The following is a 16,258-nucleotide window of genomic DNA, read 5'->3' on the forward strand; positions in this document are numbered from 1 at the left end:
GGGAAGGAGAGCCAGGTGTGGGGGTGAGAACGGTGTTTAGAGAGAGAGGAGAACATTGGGTGCTTCCAGGCTGTGAGACTCCTCTTGTCTCCAGAGTGCATCCTGACCTCCCATCCCTGTAACTTGCTCAGGTCTCTTCCAGGAACAGCCTTTCTCTCCACAGTTCCTCTTTAAGGCTTTGAACTTTTAGTTTCCTAAGCATTGTTCCTGTGCCTTCTCAAATCTCTGTCCCTCTCCTGTTGAGAGTGATGGGTCTCTCTTTGCATCTGCCATCCTGCCTCACATGAAGAGGCATTCAGGACATGAAATAAGAACAATACCCTTCTACATGTTTTATCCCACATCAGCAATAACCTCCAAAGGCCCTATGCCACTTTTTAGAGCCCTCTGTGGGTCTCCCTGTCTGTTGTTTTTCTGTAGCGAGTCTCTTGATATCATCTTGTGTAGAGCCCCTGCCTATAGCATTTAACTTCCCTAGTTTCGTACAGCTCAACTTGACATGATCAGGAAGTGTTGGTGGGGAGCCCTTCTGTTGGAGGCTGAGGCACTTGCCTTCCTCCTGGGAGTGCTCTAATGTTGTGGAGATAGGGAGCCAGCAGTTAGGGGTAGAAGCAGGAGGATCAGGAGTTTGAGATCATGATCCACCTACAGGGAGTTTGCTGCAGCCATAAGCAACCCAATCGTGTTCTTCAGCATGGTGGCTGACTGCAAGTCCTTGGGCTGTGTCTCCCTCCAGCTGTTCGCAGACAAAGTTCCAAGGACAGCAGAGAACGTTCCTACTCTGAGCACCAGAGAGAAAGGATTTGGATGTAAGCTTTCCTCCTTTCACAGAATTATTCCAGGATCCATTCGCCAGGGTGGAGATGTGATACGCCATGATGACACTGGCAGCGGGTCCATCTGTGGGGAGAAATTAGAGGATGCCAACTTCATCCTGCGGCATACAGGTCCATGGCATCTTGTCCATGGCAAACCCTGGACCAAACAAAATGGATCCCAATTTTCCATCTGCCCTGCCAAGACTAAGTGACTGGATGGCAACCATGGGCTTCGGGAAGGTGTTCATAGGTGTGTGGGTTTATGTCAGGGTCTTCATTCAATTCCATTGGTCCTCATGTCTGTTTTCATGCCATTACCAAGCTGTTTTTTATTACTAGAGCTCTGTAGTGGAGCTCGAGATGACGGGTAGTGATGCTTCCTGAAGTTTCTTTATTGTTCCAGGCTTGTTTTATCTATTCTGGGTTTTTTTGTTTTTTTTTTTGTTTTTCTATATGAAGTTGAGTATTGTTCTTTCAAGGTCTGTGACGATCTTCACCAACCCCACATCTGACAGAGGACTGATATATCCAAAGTATATAAAGAACTTAAGAAACGAGACATCAAAGTACCATTAAAAAATGGGGTACAGATTTAAACAGAGAATTCTCAACAGGAGAATCTTGAATGGCCAAAATATACTTTAAAAAGTGTTCAGCATCCTTAGCTATCAGGGAAATGCAAATCAAAATGACTTTGAGATACCATCTTACACCTGTCTGAATGGCCAAGATCAAAAATGCTAATGACAGCCTGTGTTGGAAAGGATGTGGAGTAAGGGGAACTCCACTGCTGGTAGGAGTGCAAACTTGTACAGCCACTTTGGAAATCAGTATGGCGGTTTCTCAGAAAATTAGGAGTCAGTTTACCTCAAGACCCAGCAATACCACTCTTGGGCATATACCCAAAGGATGCACAACTATACCCCGAGGACACTTGCTCTTCTATGTTCATAGCAGCATTATTCGTAAGAGCCAGAACCTGGAGACAACCCAGATGCCCTCAACCAAAAAATGGCTAAAGAAAATGTGGTATATCTACATAGTGGAGTATAACTCAGCAGAAAAAAAAAAACCCTCAATTATGTGAAATTTGCAGGCAAATGGAAGGAACTAGGAAAAAAAAATCATCCTGAATGAAGTAACCCAGATGCAAAAAGACATAGTATGTACTCACTCATAAGTGGATATTAGATATAAAGCAAAGGATAACCAGGCTACAATCCACAGCCCCAAAGAAGCTAGGAAACAAGAAAGACCCTAGGAATGACACATGGGTCTCCTTGGGAAGAGGAAGTAGAAGGGATGTCCTGGGTAAACTGGGGGTGGGAGGAGTAGAGGGAAGGGATGGGACCATGAGAGATCAGGATGGTCGAGTTGTGGGCGGGATAAGCAGGAGAATGATGGAGATACCTTGATAGAGGGGACCATTGTGGGGGTATGGAGAAAGCTGGTGCCAGGGACACTCCCGGGAACCCACAAGGATGACCGCAGCTAAGACTCATAGTAATATTGGAGAGGATGCATGAACTGGCCTTCCCTGTAATCAGATGGGTGATTGCCCTAGTTGTCATCATAAAGCCTTCATCCAGTACCTGATGGAACAGATGCAGAGATTCGCAGCCAAGCACTGGGCCGAACTCCGCAAGTTCAGTTGAAGAGAGGGTGGAGGGATTATATGAGCAAGGGAGGTCAAGATCATGATGGGGAAACCCGCAGAGACAGTTGACCTGAGCTTGTGGGAGCTCTTGGACTCTGGACGGACAGCAAAGGAACTGGCATGGAACAGAACTACTCTGCATTTTGGTAACAATTGTGTAGCTTGGTCTTTTGTGGGCCCCCTAGCAGTGGGACCAGGACCTGTTCCTGATGCATGAGCTGGCTCTTTGGAGCCTACTCCCTATGGTGGGGATGCCTTGTTCAGCCTTGATGCAGTGGGGAGGAGTGTGGCTCTGCCTCTGCTTGATGTGCCATGCTATGTTGATTCCCATGGGAGGCCTTACCCAATCTGAATGGAGACGGAGGAAAAGTGTTGGAGAAAGCTGCTTATTTTGTTCCCGGCCGCCCAGCTAGCTTAGACCCGAAATAATCACACAGAAACTGCATCAGTTAAATCACTGTGTGGTTCAATTGTTCTAGCTTCTTATTTGCTAACTCTTACCTCTTAATTTAAGCCATTTCTAGTAATCTGTGTATCACCAAATGGCAGTGGCTTACCTGCAAAGTTTTGGCATGTCTGACTCTGGCAGCAGCTCCATGGCTTCTTCATGACTCCGCCCTCCTCCTCCCATGCTATAGGCCAAGCCAGTTCTTTATTCATTAACCAATAAAAGCAACACAGAGACAGAAGGACCTCCCACACCAGAAAAGTGGGTGGGAGGTGGGGGGGAGTGGAGGGAGAGGGAGCGGAAGGAGAGGAGGGAGGGAAAAGTGTGGTTGGTATGTAAAATAATTTTTTTAAATGATGGGGAAGAAAAGCATCTTTGATGTTAGAAGGCCGTATGGCTGACATGAAGTCACCTTGTAAGGTAAGGAATGGCCTGGTTTTAATGTGGTGGAGGTGCTGCCAAGTGGACTGCCACATCCAGCCTTGTGATCTGGACAGCCTCCTTACCCAGATGCCTTGGGTACTTGTCAGTGGCTGGGAAAGGTTTCAGAAGTGGCACAGTAGTCCCTGGCACATAGTGTGCAGTTAGATATCTAACCGAAGCGGTGGACTGCATCACAAATGCCCTGGTCCCCGCTGATGGCATCTTGCTGATGTGGCTGCCATCTTTCCACTCTGGTTAGTGTGTGCTGGACCCCGGCCAGCAGGGAGCTACATCCAGCCCCATGTGCAATGAGAGCTGCACGTCTGTCTCACTCACCTTACTTTAGCTAGTACTTCTAAACTCACACCCACCTCCCTTCACAAAGTATCCTTTGCCACCCTCTGCCCCCCTGAGAGGAGACACTCCAGCCTGCATTTCCAGACTGAACTCAAGACTACACCTGCATCTAGCAGTGTTACCTGGCCAGAAAGACTTAGAACTTGTGGACATTGTAATGCTTGTGTTTTGTTTATTTATTGGAAGAAGTTGTATTCAGAAAGATCAGCAGATGGGCCAGTGAGACAGCTTGGCAGAAGGTGGTGTTTGCTGCCAGATCTGAAGATCTGCCTTAGAGCCCCAGTCCACTCCCCAGGCTGGCCCCGGGGCATTGCTCCCATCAAACATCATTTAGGAGATAGTAATAAGAGCAACCGGAACTCATCCAATTTCTTTTTCTTGTGACTGCAGTTTTAAAATAACTCGCATTAGAATGCGATTTGCAAAAATAAGTACACATTTGATATGATTCTGAAAGCTTCCACAGTCAGGTAAAGCATTTATCCACCATATCCAGTGCAAAGTTACCTTACCCCCTTGGAGTCCCTTCTACCCCTACTCCTGTCCCCAGGCAGCCACTGAGGCATTGTGTGCCACTGTACGTTAGTTTATATTGTTTCAGAATTTTCTGAAAAAAATAGAACTGGATCCTTCTCTACAAACTGTGAGCGCCAACAACTTCCTTCCTCCCTCCCTCCCTCCCTCCCTTTCTTCCTGTGCTGCTGATCCAGGTTGGACATTGGTGCATACTAGGCAAGCACCCAGCCCCTGCTTAGTTCCTTGTATGGCTAGGATGTGCTGCAAGTTGCTTATCCATTTACCTGTTGATAGATGTTTGAGTTCTCGGTTTTGGAGTATTATGAATAAAGTAGGGATAGTAGTAGAAATGAGCTTTTCCTCCTCCTCTTCCTCCTGCTCCTCTTCCTCCTCTTCCTGCTCCTTCTCCTCCTCCTGCTCCTCCTCCTCCTCCTTTCTTCCTTTCTCCTCCCCCTCCCTCTCCCTCTCCTTCTTCCCCTCCTTGTCTGTGTGGAGTCCACCTTTTATCCTGTTCCTCCTCCCTCTCCCCCTTCCCTTCTTCCTCCTTTTTCTTCCCTCCTTGTGGGTGTGGAGTCCCCCTTTCATCCTGTCTGTCTTGTCCTCAGAATATTTTTGTTTCCAGAACCCCCATGGCCCTTTCTTGGATTGCTCGTGCTCCAAGGTGATCATTTTTTTTTTCTCTAGATTCATTGTCATAACAAGAGAGTTTGTTCTGATTCTTTAGTGAACCTGCTTCTTCCGGCTATCGAGCCTATGTCCTCTTCTGTAATTCACATTTTAATCAGTATCTCTCACATGCTCATCCTTGAGGGAGTGTCTGGAAGGAAGATGGCAGTTCCTGCCTCAGACACTTTAGGTCCCATGCACTGCAGTAAGAATCACTGCACCACGGTTTTCCAGGCCTGCCGGCTCCTCTCCCAGCTTTGTATTGCTTAGGGATTTCTCATAACTTTGAGTTCTGTATTTTGGGCTTGGCCGTCCACGTGTTTTTGTTCAGCTATGGTTTATAATGCACATACCCTTTCTTCTGGTTTTAGGGCTTCAGTTTGGGATGGCACTAGCTTGTGACCTAAGTCCTGTTCCTTCAGTCCACGGTCTGATTTCCAGAGGCAGACTTGTGGCAGTCCCAGGAGAGCCTGACCGCTGATGAGGAAGGAACCTAATGTGTTTTAGGTGCATCCTACCTAAATCCTACCCTAGATTACAGCTTGTACCATGTATGCCAGCCGGTTGTTGAACTGGGGAAGACTGTGTAAGCATGGTGTTGGGGAGCTGGTGCTGCCAGTGGGATTTGGTCTTCCACCTGGACCTGCGTGGAGGGAGGAGAGCACCGACTCTTCCCAAGTTATCCTCTGGTCTCCACATGCACACCATGCCCCCCTACAGATGAAGAAATGTAGTTAAGTAGTTGTTAAATTGAGGTGTGCTTTGAATACTGTACATAGTATCTGTGAGTGTGAGGTCAGCCTGTTCTACACAGTGGGTTCCAGGACAGCCAGGGCTACACAGTGAGACCCTGTCTTAAAAATCAAAAAGCATTCCCTACACTTGCTACTTTCTATCCTGGGCCTCTCTCCTGGTTTAACATGTGTCTGCAGTGGCTGATAATGCAGGGCATCTCCTCTTATGCTTGTTAGATAGTAACGATAGAGTGATGTATGTGTATCCTGTTTGGAAGGATGTTTGGTTCCTTGGCCCCCTTTCCCTTGGGTTGTTCACCAAGACAGTTTAGTTCTTCATGTATTGAAGGCGTTAGAGCCTTGTCACATAGTGACTCACAAATGCTTTTTTCCATTATGGTGATAGAATTTAAATTTTTTTAAGAGTTTTATTTTTCTATCACACGTACATGTGTATGGGTATGTGTGTCCCTGAGGAGGCCAGAAGAGGGTGTCAGGTCCCTCGGAGCTAGGGTTACAGGTGGCTGTGATCTGCCTGACTTAAGTGCTTGGAACTTAATTCTGGTCACCTGCGAGAACGGCAAGTACTCCTAACTGCTGAGCCATCTCCACAGTGCCCATTTTTTAAAAGTTCTGATGATATATAGTCTGCATCCCTCTTCCTCTGTGGTTACTTGTACATGGTTACAGCTAAGAAGACTGTCTAATCTGAGGTTGCCTTTGGTTCTTCCTGAGAGCTTAGTTTTAGCTCCTAAGAAGTTGAGGTGTTTGGACCATTTTGAGTTAACCTGTATGCGATCTCAGGTAAGGGTCTTTGCATGTAGATGACCATTTGGCCCAGCGTCCTTGACGGACTGAGTCTTCATGCCTTTTATCAGGCTGGCCTAGACCTCATGATCCTCGTGATTTAGCCTCCCAGGTATTGGAGTTATAGGCGTGTACCACCATTCCTGCTTGAGTCTTAATAATTCTAGGTCCTTGATTTCATTTAAATATCCTAACAGACCTGAGACATGTTTATCGTCATTATTAATTATATTTTATGGATTTTTAAAGCCGATTCTTTTTTAAAGAAGATTTTTGTCTTTATCTTTTATTTTTATTTTTTAAATTATGCATACATATGCATGTTGGGGTGAGTGTTCCCACAGAGTCTGGAAAAGAAGGTTGCATCCCCTGAAGTTGGTGCAGTGAGCCCCTGACAGGAGTACTGGGAACCCCACTCTGTTCCTCTGGAAAAGCAGCCACTGGGGGGCTCTCTCCAGCCTCATTTAATTTAAACATTAATAGCAATCTGTGGTTATCTTACCGGATGATGGAAGCTGAAGTGGGCAGTCCTGGGAGAGAGGTCTGAGTCTCATGTTCGAGTTCTGTGTTCTAGGCTGCGAGGCCCACGAGGATGCCAGCCAGGAGAGGGTTACCAAGTGCTGAGACTCTGATGGCCTTGGAGGGAGGGTGTGGCTAAAGACCTGTGGCACTGAGCTCCAGGAAGCCTCTGTCTTTTGTATTCCAGAGTTCCTGCTTGGGATGCCGAGCTATACAATGGCTCTCTGCCCTTCAGGGATATGTGAGGGTGTTAGGGCAGTTTTCAGGGCCTTAGATCTCCAGATGTCCCTCTCATGAGTGGGTGGTAGAGGGGACGCTGTTTGGAAGAGTAGCATCTGGGTCACAGACCATCTGACATGGAGGTGAAGCCCCTGGTTAGAACGACTCACCCTGTCCTGTTTGTTTTATGGTTTCTCCAGTTCTGGACTTGAGCGACCCCTTCAGCACTGAGGTGAAGCCCAGAATCCTGCTCATGGGTCTCAGAAGGAGTGGCAAGTCGTCCATACAGAAAGTTGTTTTTCACAAGATGTCCCCAAGTGAGACCCTGTTCCTGGAAAGCACCAACAAGATCTGCCGGGAAGACGTCTCCAACAGCTCCTTCGTCAACTTTCAGATTTGGGACTTCCCAGGGCAGATTGACTTTTTTGACCCAACCTTTGACTACGAGATGATCTTCCGGGGAACAGGAGCGCTGATCTTCGTCATCGACTCCCAGGTACAGACTCTTCACAGGCGGCACCTACCTCCCCACACCCACCCACGTCCATTTGCAGTGGTTTTTGTAAAATTGTGTGTGTGTGTGTGTGAGTGAGTGAGTGTGTGATGCACATGCAAATGTGTGTGCAAACTTGCGTTCACCATAGCCTACATGTATGCGGGGTCAGAGCCTCCAGAGTCTCCTTTCCCGCATCTTGTGGGCTCAGAGGATTAAACTCTTGTCAGGCCAGAGCCAAGCACCTTTACCTGCTGAATCATCCTGCTGGCCCAGTGGTTTAGGTTTTTAAATCTGCAATAGGCCCTTCTATCAAACAAGGATTTCCCAGAGCCCTCACATTCCGCAGAAAAGGCTCCCTGTCAGTCATAGCCCATACCCAGCTAACCCATAAATAAGGTCATATACCTGCTGCGGTAGTTTGAATGTAATTGGCCCCCCGTAAGCTCATAGGGAATGGTGCTGTTGGGAAGAGTGACTTTGTTGAAGTAGGTGTGGCCTTGTTGGAAGAAGTGTGTCACGGTAGAGGCAGGCTGTGAGGTGTCATATATGCTCAAGCCACACTTAGTATCTCAGACCACTTCCTGTTGCTTGCATATCAAGATGTATAACTCTTAGCTCCTTCTCCAGCACCATGTCTGTCTGCTTGCTGCCATGTCCCAGTATGATGATAATGGACTGAACCTCTGAACAGGAAGGTGCCACCTCAGTGAAATGTTTTCCTTTATGAGAGTTGCCATGGTCATGGTGTCTCTTCACAGCCGTAGAACCCTAACTAAGAACCTGGGAAACTTCATAGATGTGGGGCAGATGCCAGAAGATGTGTGGAATGATTACAGGTTCTCTGCAATAAAAGTTCATTTAGAAGGTTATATGTTACAATAGTTGTTATTAAAGTAGATAAAATTCTAAGTGAAAACTTTCTTCTGAATCAAAATACTATTTTTAACGTATTATTTTATCTGTATGGGTGTTTTACTTACATGTATGTCTGTGAACAACCTTTATACCTGGTACCTGTAGAGGCCTGAAGGATGTGTCGGATCCCCTGGAACTGGAGTTACAGACAGCTGTGAGCTGCCGTGTGGGTGCTGGGAATTGAGCCATTACTCTTGATCACTGCACCATCTCTCTAGCCCTTGAATCAAATTATTAGTAGTAGTACACACTTGATTATGATAACTCTTTTGTGTGTTTTGTAGATGACTGTTGAAATGTGAGGTAGGTGTCTTGTTTTCCATGGTTCACATCTGTGTTTGAATAACCAGTTCTATTTTTGTTCTTTGCTCCTATAGCTGTGTTCACATAGATAACTTGGGGATATAGGGATATGGGGTGAGTTTCGTCATATCATTTATGTAAGAATTTAAAATCCTTCCAAATTATGTCTCCTGCATTATCTAGTTTTCTGTCATAAAGATTATTTTTAGTAGTTTATTAACAGTTCTACAGTTCTGTGTAGACCTTCTTCAACTTGGTTGTTAGTGAAGGGTAAGGGGATATTGACTGGTGAGGAGCCCTGTTCCCCAGCCTCCTCTCCAACTGGGGCCTTGCCATTGGGCTCAGTGGGAGGAAGAGGATGGGAGATCAGGCTGGCCAGCACTGGGGCGGGTGGGTGAGGTTGGGGCCTTAGAGTGTCTGAGACCATGGTGCAGGCTGGAGGATTTCCCAGGCCTAAAGGGAGCAGCTTCTCTAGGGAATGCCAAACCCAGTCCAGAGTGGTGTTCAGAGAGTTCCCTGAAACTCTGCCATCTGTCCGTCAGCCTTCCAGGATGTGTGTAACACAGAAGGAGCATCTCAGCAAACCTTTGCTCTAGGAGGCTGCGCTGTGTGACCAGCTCTGGGAACTGGGCTCAGAGCGCAGGGGTTCACTCTTCCTTCAGTGTGAGGTCTGTAGAGGAGAGACCCTTCACACGCCTGGGCTGTCGGGAGCTGCTCTCCTGGCACCCAGCGTGTACAGACCTGTTTTCTGACCAGTCTCCCTGTCTGTCTGCCAGCACTGTAAATCCGGGAGCTCGGTGCCCAGGGGAGTGACTAGCGTGTGCCTAGTACAGGCCGGGGAACCCTCTTCCCCTGAGTCAGCCCATGCTGTTTAAGGAGCTGCCTATGAGTAAGTGGATTTCACCCAGGGTTAAAGATCATTTTCGATGCTGACTTGGTAAATACTCAGATACCATACTGTGCTGTGTAGCAGCTCCAGAGCATATCTAAGGCATTTATGATATGGCTGTAATTTAGCCCCCAAATAAGTATATTTACTTTATTTTTACTTTTCATTGTTTATTTTTAATCATGTGTACCTGTGTCTCAGTGTGTGGGTCTGCATGTGTATGTGTGTCTCAGTCTGGATCTGCTTGTGTACATGTCTCAGTGTGTGGGTCTGTGTGTGCACATGTCTCAGTGTATGGGTCTGCATGTGCACATGTCTTGGTGTATGGGTCTGCCTGTGTACATATTTCAATGTATGGGTCTGCATGTGTACCTGTCTCAGTGTTTGTGGGCCTGTGCACATGAGTGCAGGTTCTTGCAAAGACCAGAGGTGTGTGCTTTCCCGGAAGCAGCGTTTTAGGTGGTTATGAGCTGCCCTGCTTAGGTGCTGGAACATGACTCTGGTCCTCTGCTGGAACAGCAGCTGCTCCTGACCACCATGCTGTCTCTCCAGCCCAAAGTTGCTTATTTTGGCTACGCAATTTTAGTCATTTAGGTTGGTAATTGTGTTTCTGGTTTTGTGGTTATTTTTTTTTTTTAATTTACTGCAGGTCACAGGAAAGAAAGTCTAATAATGTTTGAGAAAGATCCTCCTTTCTTCTCTTTTCTTCTCTTTCCTCCTGTCTTCCTTCTTCCCTCCCCTTTCCCCCTTTTCATACCTCTTCTTTCTCTGAGACAGGGTCTCACACTGGTGCTCAGGCTGGACTTGAATTCACAGAAGCCTTCCTGCCTTAGCCTCTTAGGGAATGCTGGGATTACAGGCATGAGCATCTTGCTCTTCCTCTGCCGCCCCCTCCCTCCCCACCCCAGACAAGGTCTTTCTACATAACCTTGGCTGTCCTGAAACTTGATTTGTAGATCAGGCTGGCCTCAGACTCACAGAGATCTGCCTGCCTCTGACCCCCGAGTGCTGGGAGTAAAGGCGTGCGCCACCACCTCCAGACTGAAGTGACACTTATTAAAATAACTAGGCCAGGGGCTGGTGAAATGACTCAGTGGGAAGAGGTGCTCGCTGTCAAGCCCGACTATATAAGTTTGATCACCAAGATCCACATGGTGGACAGAGAGAACTGACTCCTGCAAGTTGCCTGCTGGCCTCCACACACATGTGCATGCACACACACACTTACCCAAACAAACAAATAAATGTAGAAACATTGATTGGGGGTCACGAGTGTGGCTCAGAGCACTAGCCTACTGTCCATAATACCTGGAGTTTGATTTCCCCCACACACAAAGGAAAAATAGTATTGAGTCCTCTTACTAATAATAATGAAGGGGCTTAAGAGGTAGCCCAGCAGTTAAAAGCATTTGCTGCTCTGGCGGAAGACCCAGGTTTGATTCCCAGTACTGACAGAGTGGCTCGCAACCATCTGCAACTCCAGTCCCAGGGAATTCAATGCCCTTTCTAAATATTGAGGGCACTTCATGCATATGGTATACACAGACGTACCCACAGGCATGTCTCACACACATTTAAAAGAAATCTTTATAGATTGACTAAGTGGTTTCAGAACCTAATACTCATCGGTGGAAGTGTTTGCTGGGATAGTACCTGATGTTCTTAGGAGTGGAAAGAGGAAACCCTGACTTCCAGGAAGCCCCTCAATGCACCCGTCCTTTTCTCCTCTCTGTCCCTCAATTCCCCCTTCCTTCCTGTTAAAAAATAAGCACTGTGAAGCATTTCTTTGACAGTTGTTTTTTGACGCAGCATCTCACTAAGCTCTGGGTGGCCTGGAACTCTCTGTAGACCAGGCTGGGCTCGGGTTCACAGAGATTCGTTTGCCTCTGTCTCCCAGGTGTTAAGAATAAAGATGTGCACCACCACAACTGGCTAAGTTGTTTATTTGAGATAACATCTCACTGTGTAGCCCTGGCTATCTGGAACTCACTATGTTACCCAACCTGGCCTCAACTCATAGATTTGCCTGTCTCTGTCTCCTAAATGCTGGAATTGAAGGTGTGTTCCACCATGACTGATTTAAGGTTTATTTTTTTTTAAAGACTTATTTATTTATTTAGTATATATGAGTGCCTATCTGCTTGTACACCTTTGTGCCATAAGAGGGCATCAGATCCTACTAGAGATGGTATCGATGGCTTTGAATCACCATGTGGTTGCTGGGAAGAGCAGCCAGTGCTCTTAACCATTGAGCCATCTCTCCAGCCTCCTAAGGTTTGTTTTTTAAGGTGTATATGTATAATTTTGTGTGTGTGTGTGTGTGTGTGTGTGTGTGAGAGAGAGAGAGAGAGAGAGAGAGAGAGAGAGAGAGAGAGAGAGAGAGAGAGAGCAGCGTTCTCTCCTTTTGCCTTCACACCTGTTCCAGAGATCAAACTCAGGCTACCAGGCTTGCAAGTGCTGTGCCACTGAGCCATCTTGCTGGTCCCCCTTTCTCAACTCTAAGCAGGACACGTGTGGTTTGAAACCACACACTGTTTCTCCATGAATCCCTTCACAATCAGCTTCCAGAGAGAAAGGTGTTTTCACAGAATGTTGTGAAGGAAAAAGGAGGAAGCCCAAGTGATTTCCCCTGAGCTGAACGCTTGCCGCCTGCTCTGCAGAGAACTCGGAGTCTCCATATCTCCTGTAGCTGGTCCACATACTGCTGTGGACCTGGAGTTCACATGTCACCATGGGAGTGAGGATGGCCTAACTGTCCAACTACTGATCGAGTAGCAGAGTAGAAAATGGGGTATATCTTTTCCCTAGTTTGGTTGGAGGCAGCAAGAGCAAGCAGAATGGGAGCGCTGAGCCATGGCTCAGCGAGGAAGAGCACTTGCTGCACTAGCATGAGCACTGAGGAGGATATGAGTTCAAATCCCAGCTTCAGCGTAAAAAAGCCCCGGGTGCCACATACAGTCTGGGAAGCTCAGTGCAGTAGGGTAGAGCACAGACAGGAAGGTCTCTGGGACTTGCTGCTTGTTAGCAGAGCTGCAGACTCCATGAGAGACTTTGTCACAGAATCAGATGGCGTGATAAAGCAAGGGTGCATTCATATGTGTGCATACACCACACACACACACACACACACACACACACAGAAAAACATAACAGTCGGAGGGAAGCATCTGTAACCCTCTAGTAATTACAGTACTTGTGTTGCTGTGTGTGCTTGTGTGTGCTGGGCAAGTGTGCTGTCACAGTGCCCCACTCTTGAGCCTTTATATATTTTTAAAATATTTATTTATTATGTATAAGTGTTATACCTGCATGTAGTCCTGCAGGCCAGAAGAGGGCACCAGATCTCATTGTAGATGGTTGTGAGCCACCATGTGGGTGCTGGGAGTTGAACTCAGGTCTTCTGGAAGAGCAGCCTGTGCTCTTATTCTCTGAGCCATCTCTCCAACCCCAAGCCTTTATAATTTTTGTTTTGAGGTAAGAGCTCACTAAGTTGACCAGGATGACCTCCAACTTGTGATCTTTTTCCCTGCCTGGCTGGGTAGCTGGGGTTACAGGCTTGCACCATTGGACCCTGTATTTTCCTCCTTTCAATGGCATTTTTAGTTTTTAGGGTCTTTTAGGGCAAGTGCATACTCTGCCACTGACCTGCTGTCCCTGTCCCTCGTTTATTTACTGATTTTAAATTGCGTGTATGTCTGTGTGTGTACATGCATGAGTGCAGATGCCCAAAGGAGGCCAGCAGATGGCGCTAGGTCCCCTGGTACTGAAGTTCCAGGTGGTGGCAAGCCTCCCCATCTGGGTGCTGGGGATTGAACCCGAGTCCTCTGAGAGAGCAGATGCTCTTACTGCCGAGCCGTCTCTCCAGCCCCTCCAGTGCCTCGTCGTCAGTTTGTGTGAGCCAGCTGTAGTGGCACACCTTCATCCCAGCACTTGAGAAGCAGAGGCAGGCAGATCTCTTGTGAGTTTGAGGCCAGCTTGTTCTACATAGTCCTAGGACACCAGGGTTATGTAGAAAGACCCTGTCTCGTCTCACGTAATCAGGTTGCTTTATACATTTGGCAGGGGGTTTAACATATTCTAGTATTTTCTTTGCATATTGGGTAACTTTGCTCACAGACCCACCCCTTAAAGTGGTCTTTCTCCTTAGTTGAAGATGTAAGTGGTGTTCAGGTGCAAGCTCCCCCTCAGTCCCTTCCAGTCTCTCTCTCCAAACCCTGCCCCACCTCAGAAAACCCAGCAAATGGTGGCTCCTCCCCCAGAGATGCTCAAGACCACTCCTACAGAGTATTTTAACTGCCCACTAGAGACCAACCATATGATTTTTCAGTCTCTTCTCCCCATCTCCTCTCTGAGGGCCAAAAAATCATCTGGGATCCTTTTACCAATAAACTAGGACTTTTACCTTTAATTCAGTTGATTTGGATTTGGTGGAGAGGCTTAATATCAGGGTACAGAAACCTTTCAAGTGGTAGCGTTTGGGACATAATTTACACGCAAAGAATGCACTCCTTTTAAGTGCATACTTCAAAGGTTACAAATGTATCTCCCATGTAACCACCCGCAATGAAGACATAGACTCTTTCAGCCCCCAGGGCTCCCTGGGCCCGGTTCATATACTGTGTGTCTCCACACACACACACACACACACACACACACACACACACACACACACACACCGTGCCCAGCCTAGGTAACCATAGCTGTGCTTCTTAGAGCTATTTGCTGCTATTGGGTGTAACTTTAATTTTAATGCTTAGTCTTGTCCAGAGTGTCCCTTTCTCTTAAACACAGTTCAGAACATGAGGATGAGAAAGGATCCATTTGTTATTTTTGTCTCCGTTAGTTTCCTGCTCATGTGTTTAATTTTGACTCATTTATAGATAAGGCTTTATTTTTATTGGTAGAGTTGGAGACTAAACAAATGCAAAAATCAGACACCCCAACCCATCAACAAACAACAAACAAACAACAATTAAACAAACCTTCAGTTTTTGTCACCTGGGCTTTGTGTATTTACCAGGTTTGGAATCATATCAGAGGTAGGGATGGAGGGTTGGGGAGATGTTACAGAGCCTGTTCTACAGATGCCATTCTCTCTCTCTCTCTCTCTCTCTCTCTCTCTCTCTCTCTCTCTCTCTCTCTCTCTCTTTCGCTCTGTGTGTGTGTGTGTGTGTGTGTGTGTGTGTGTGTTTTGTTTGAGACAAGGTCTCACTGTGTAGCCTTGGATGGCCTGAAACTCGCTTTGTGGACCAGGCTGGCCACAGAGATCTGCTTGCTTCTGCTTCCTGAGTCCTGAGATTAAAGGCATGTGCCACCATACCTGACTCTTTTCACTTATTTTTTATTTTATTTTAAATTTTTACATTAATTATTTTTATTTATCTTTAATTTAATCTTTTTCTGTAAAAATAAGACCTTTCAAACTAGCAGTAATTCAGAGATCTGAGTAGCCAGATGTTGTGAGGGTCTTCCCGAAGCAGGAGGCACTGCACATACTGTTCACAGAAACATAGCTGTGACTTTATAGCAGCTTTTGGGGCAATCTGTGTATTCATGAGACATCCCTGTACTGACAGGTCATTGGACATGTTTGGAATTTCCATCAATAAGTCATATTTGTGACATGTGATGAGCCATCTATAAAGCAAAATTTCAGAATGAATCTCCCAGGTATAACACCGAATGAAAAAGACACATATACAACTTGTTTCATTTTGGTTTTGTTTTTATATTTATTTATTCAGAGCATGTGCCATGATATTTCTTTTTTTTTTTTTTTTGTGCCATGATATTTCTGTGGAGGTCAGAGGTCAGCTGGAGGGAGCCACTCTGCTTTTACCATATGGATCCTGAGGGTTGAACTTAGGGCTTCAGGCTTGTTTGGATTGCCACTTTGACGTCTTGCTAGCCCACAACTTGAATTTCTGTTTTTAAAAACAAGCTTTGGAAAGTTTTTATAGAAGAAGAAAACCTTTCTGATCCACTTTTCCCTGGTCTCCTCTGGCTTCTCATGGTATCAGGACCCCCTGGGCTGACAATTGCCAGCGTGCATGCTCTGTAGGATTTTCCGCATGGTGTGTCTGATTCAGTATTACTGCGACCATAGAGCGGAACATGGGCTTTGGCCAACAGGACGCGGTAATCTATTCCAGACTTCCTCGAAGCAGGGCCATTGTTAGCAAGGACTGCCGGGGTCGCTCTACCCTGCCTGGTCGTCTTCAGAGCCTGCAGTACCCCAGCACAGGCTGTCTTCTCTGCAGAACAAGCTGGAGCTTAGCACCGATCGTCTCAGAGACGTTCATCTTTGCTTCCACCGTGTGTGACTGTAGTGTAAAGAGATAGGTGGGGTCCACGTGCTCTAATAGAAGTGACTTCGAGGCTGTGGTACAGACGCTGGACTGTGAGGGAGGGACAGATGGGGCTTTTGATAGTGATCCTTCAGTTCGTTTCTTCTCCCACCACCTCCTCTCTCCTAAGAGAAGATCTCTCTG

General features: G+C 46.7%; 1 protein-coding gene across 1 annotated transcript in view; it reads left to right on the forward strand.

Moving 5' to 3' along the window:
- Positions 1-16,258, forward strand: part of Rragd (Ras related GTP binding D) — a 39,607-nt gene that overhangs the window by 7,221 nt on the left and 16,128 nt on the right. The window contains exon 2 of the mRNA XM_038347756.1: positions 7,365-7,660. Coding sequence (XP_038203684.1) covers positions 7,365-7,660 — 296 coding nt within the window. The remainder of the gene's footprint in view (positions 1-7,364; positions 7,661-16,258) is intronic.

The sequence above is a fragment of the Arvicola amphibius genome, chromosome 11, assembly GCF_903992535.2.
Source record: "Arvicola amphibius chromosome 11, mArvAmp1.2, whole genome shotgun sequence".
NCBI lineage: Eukaryota > Metazoa > Chordata > Mammalia > Rodentia > Cricetidae > Arvicola > Arvicola amphibius.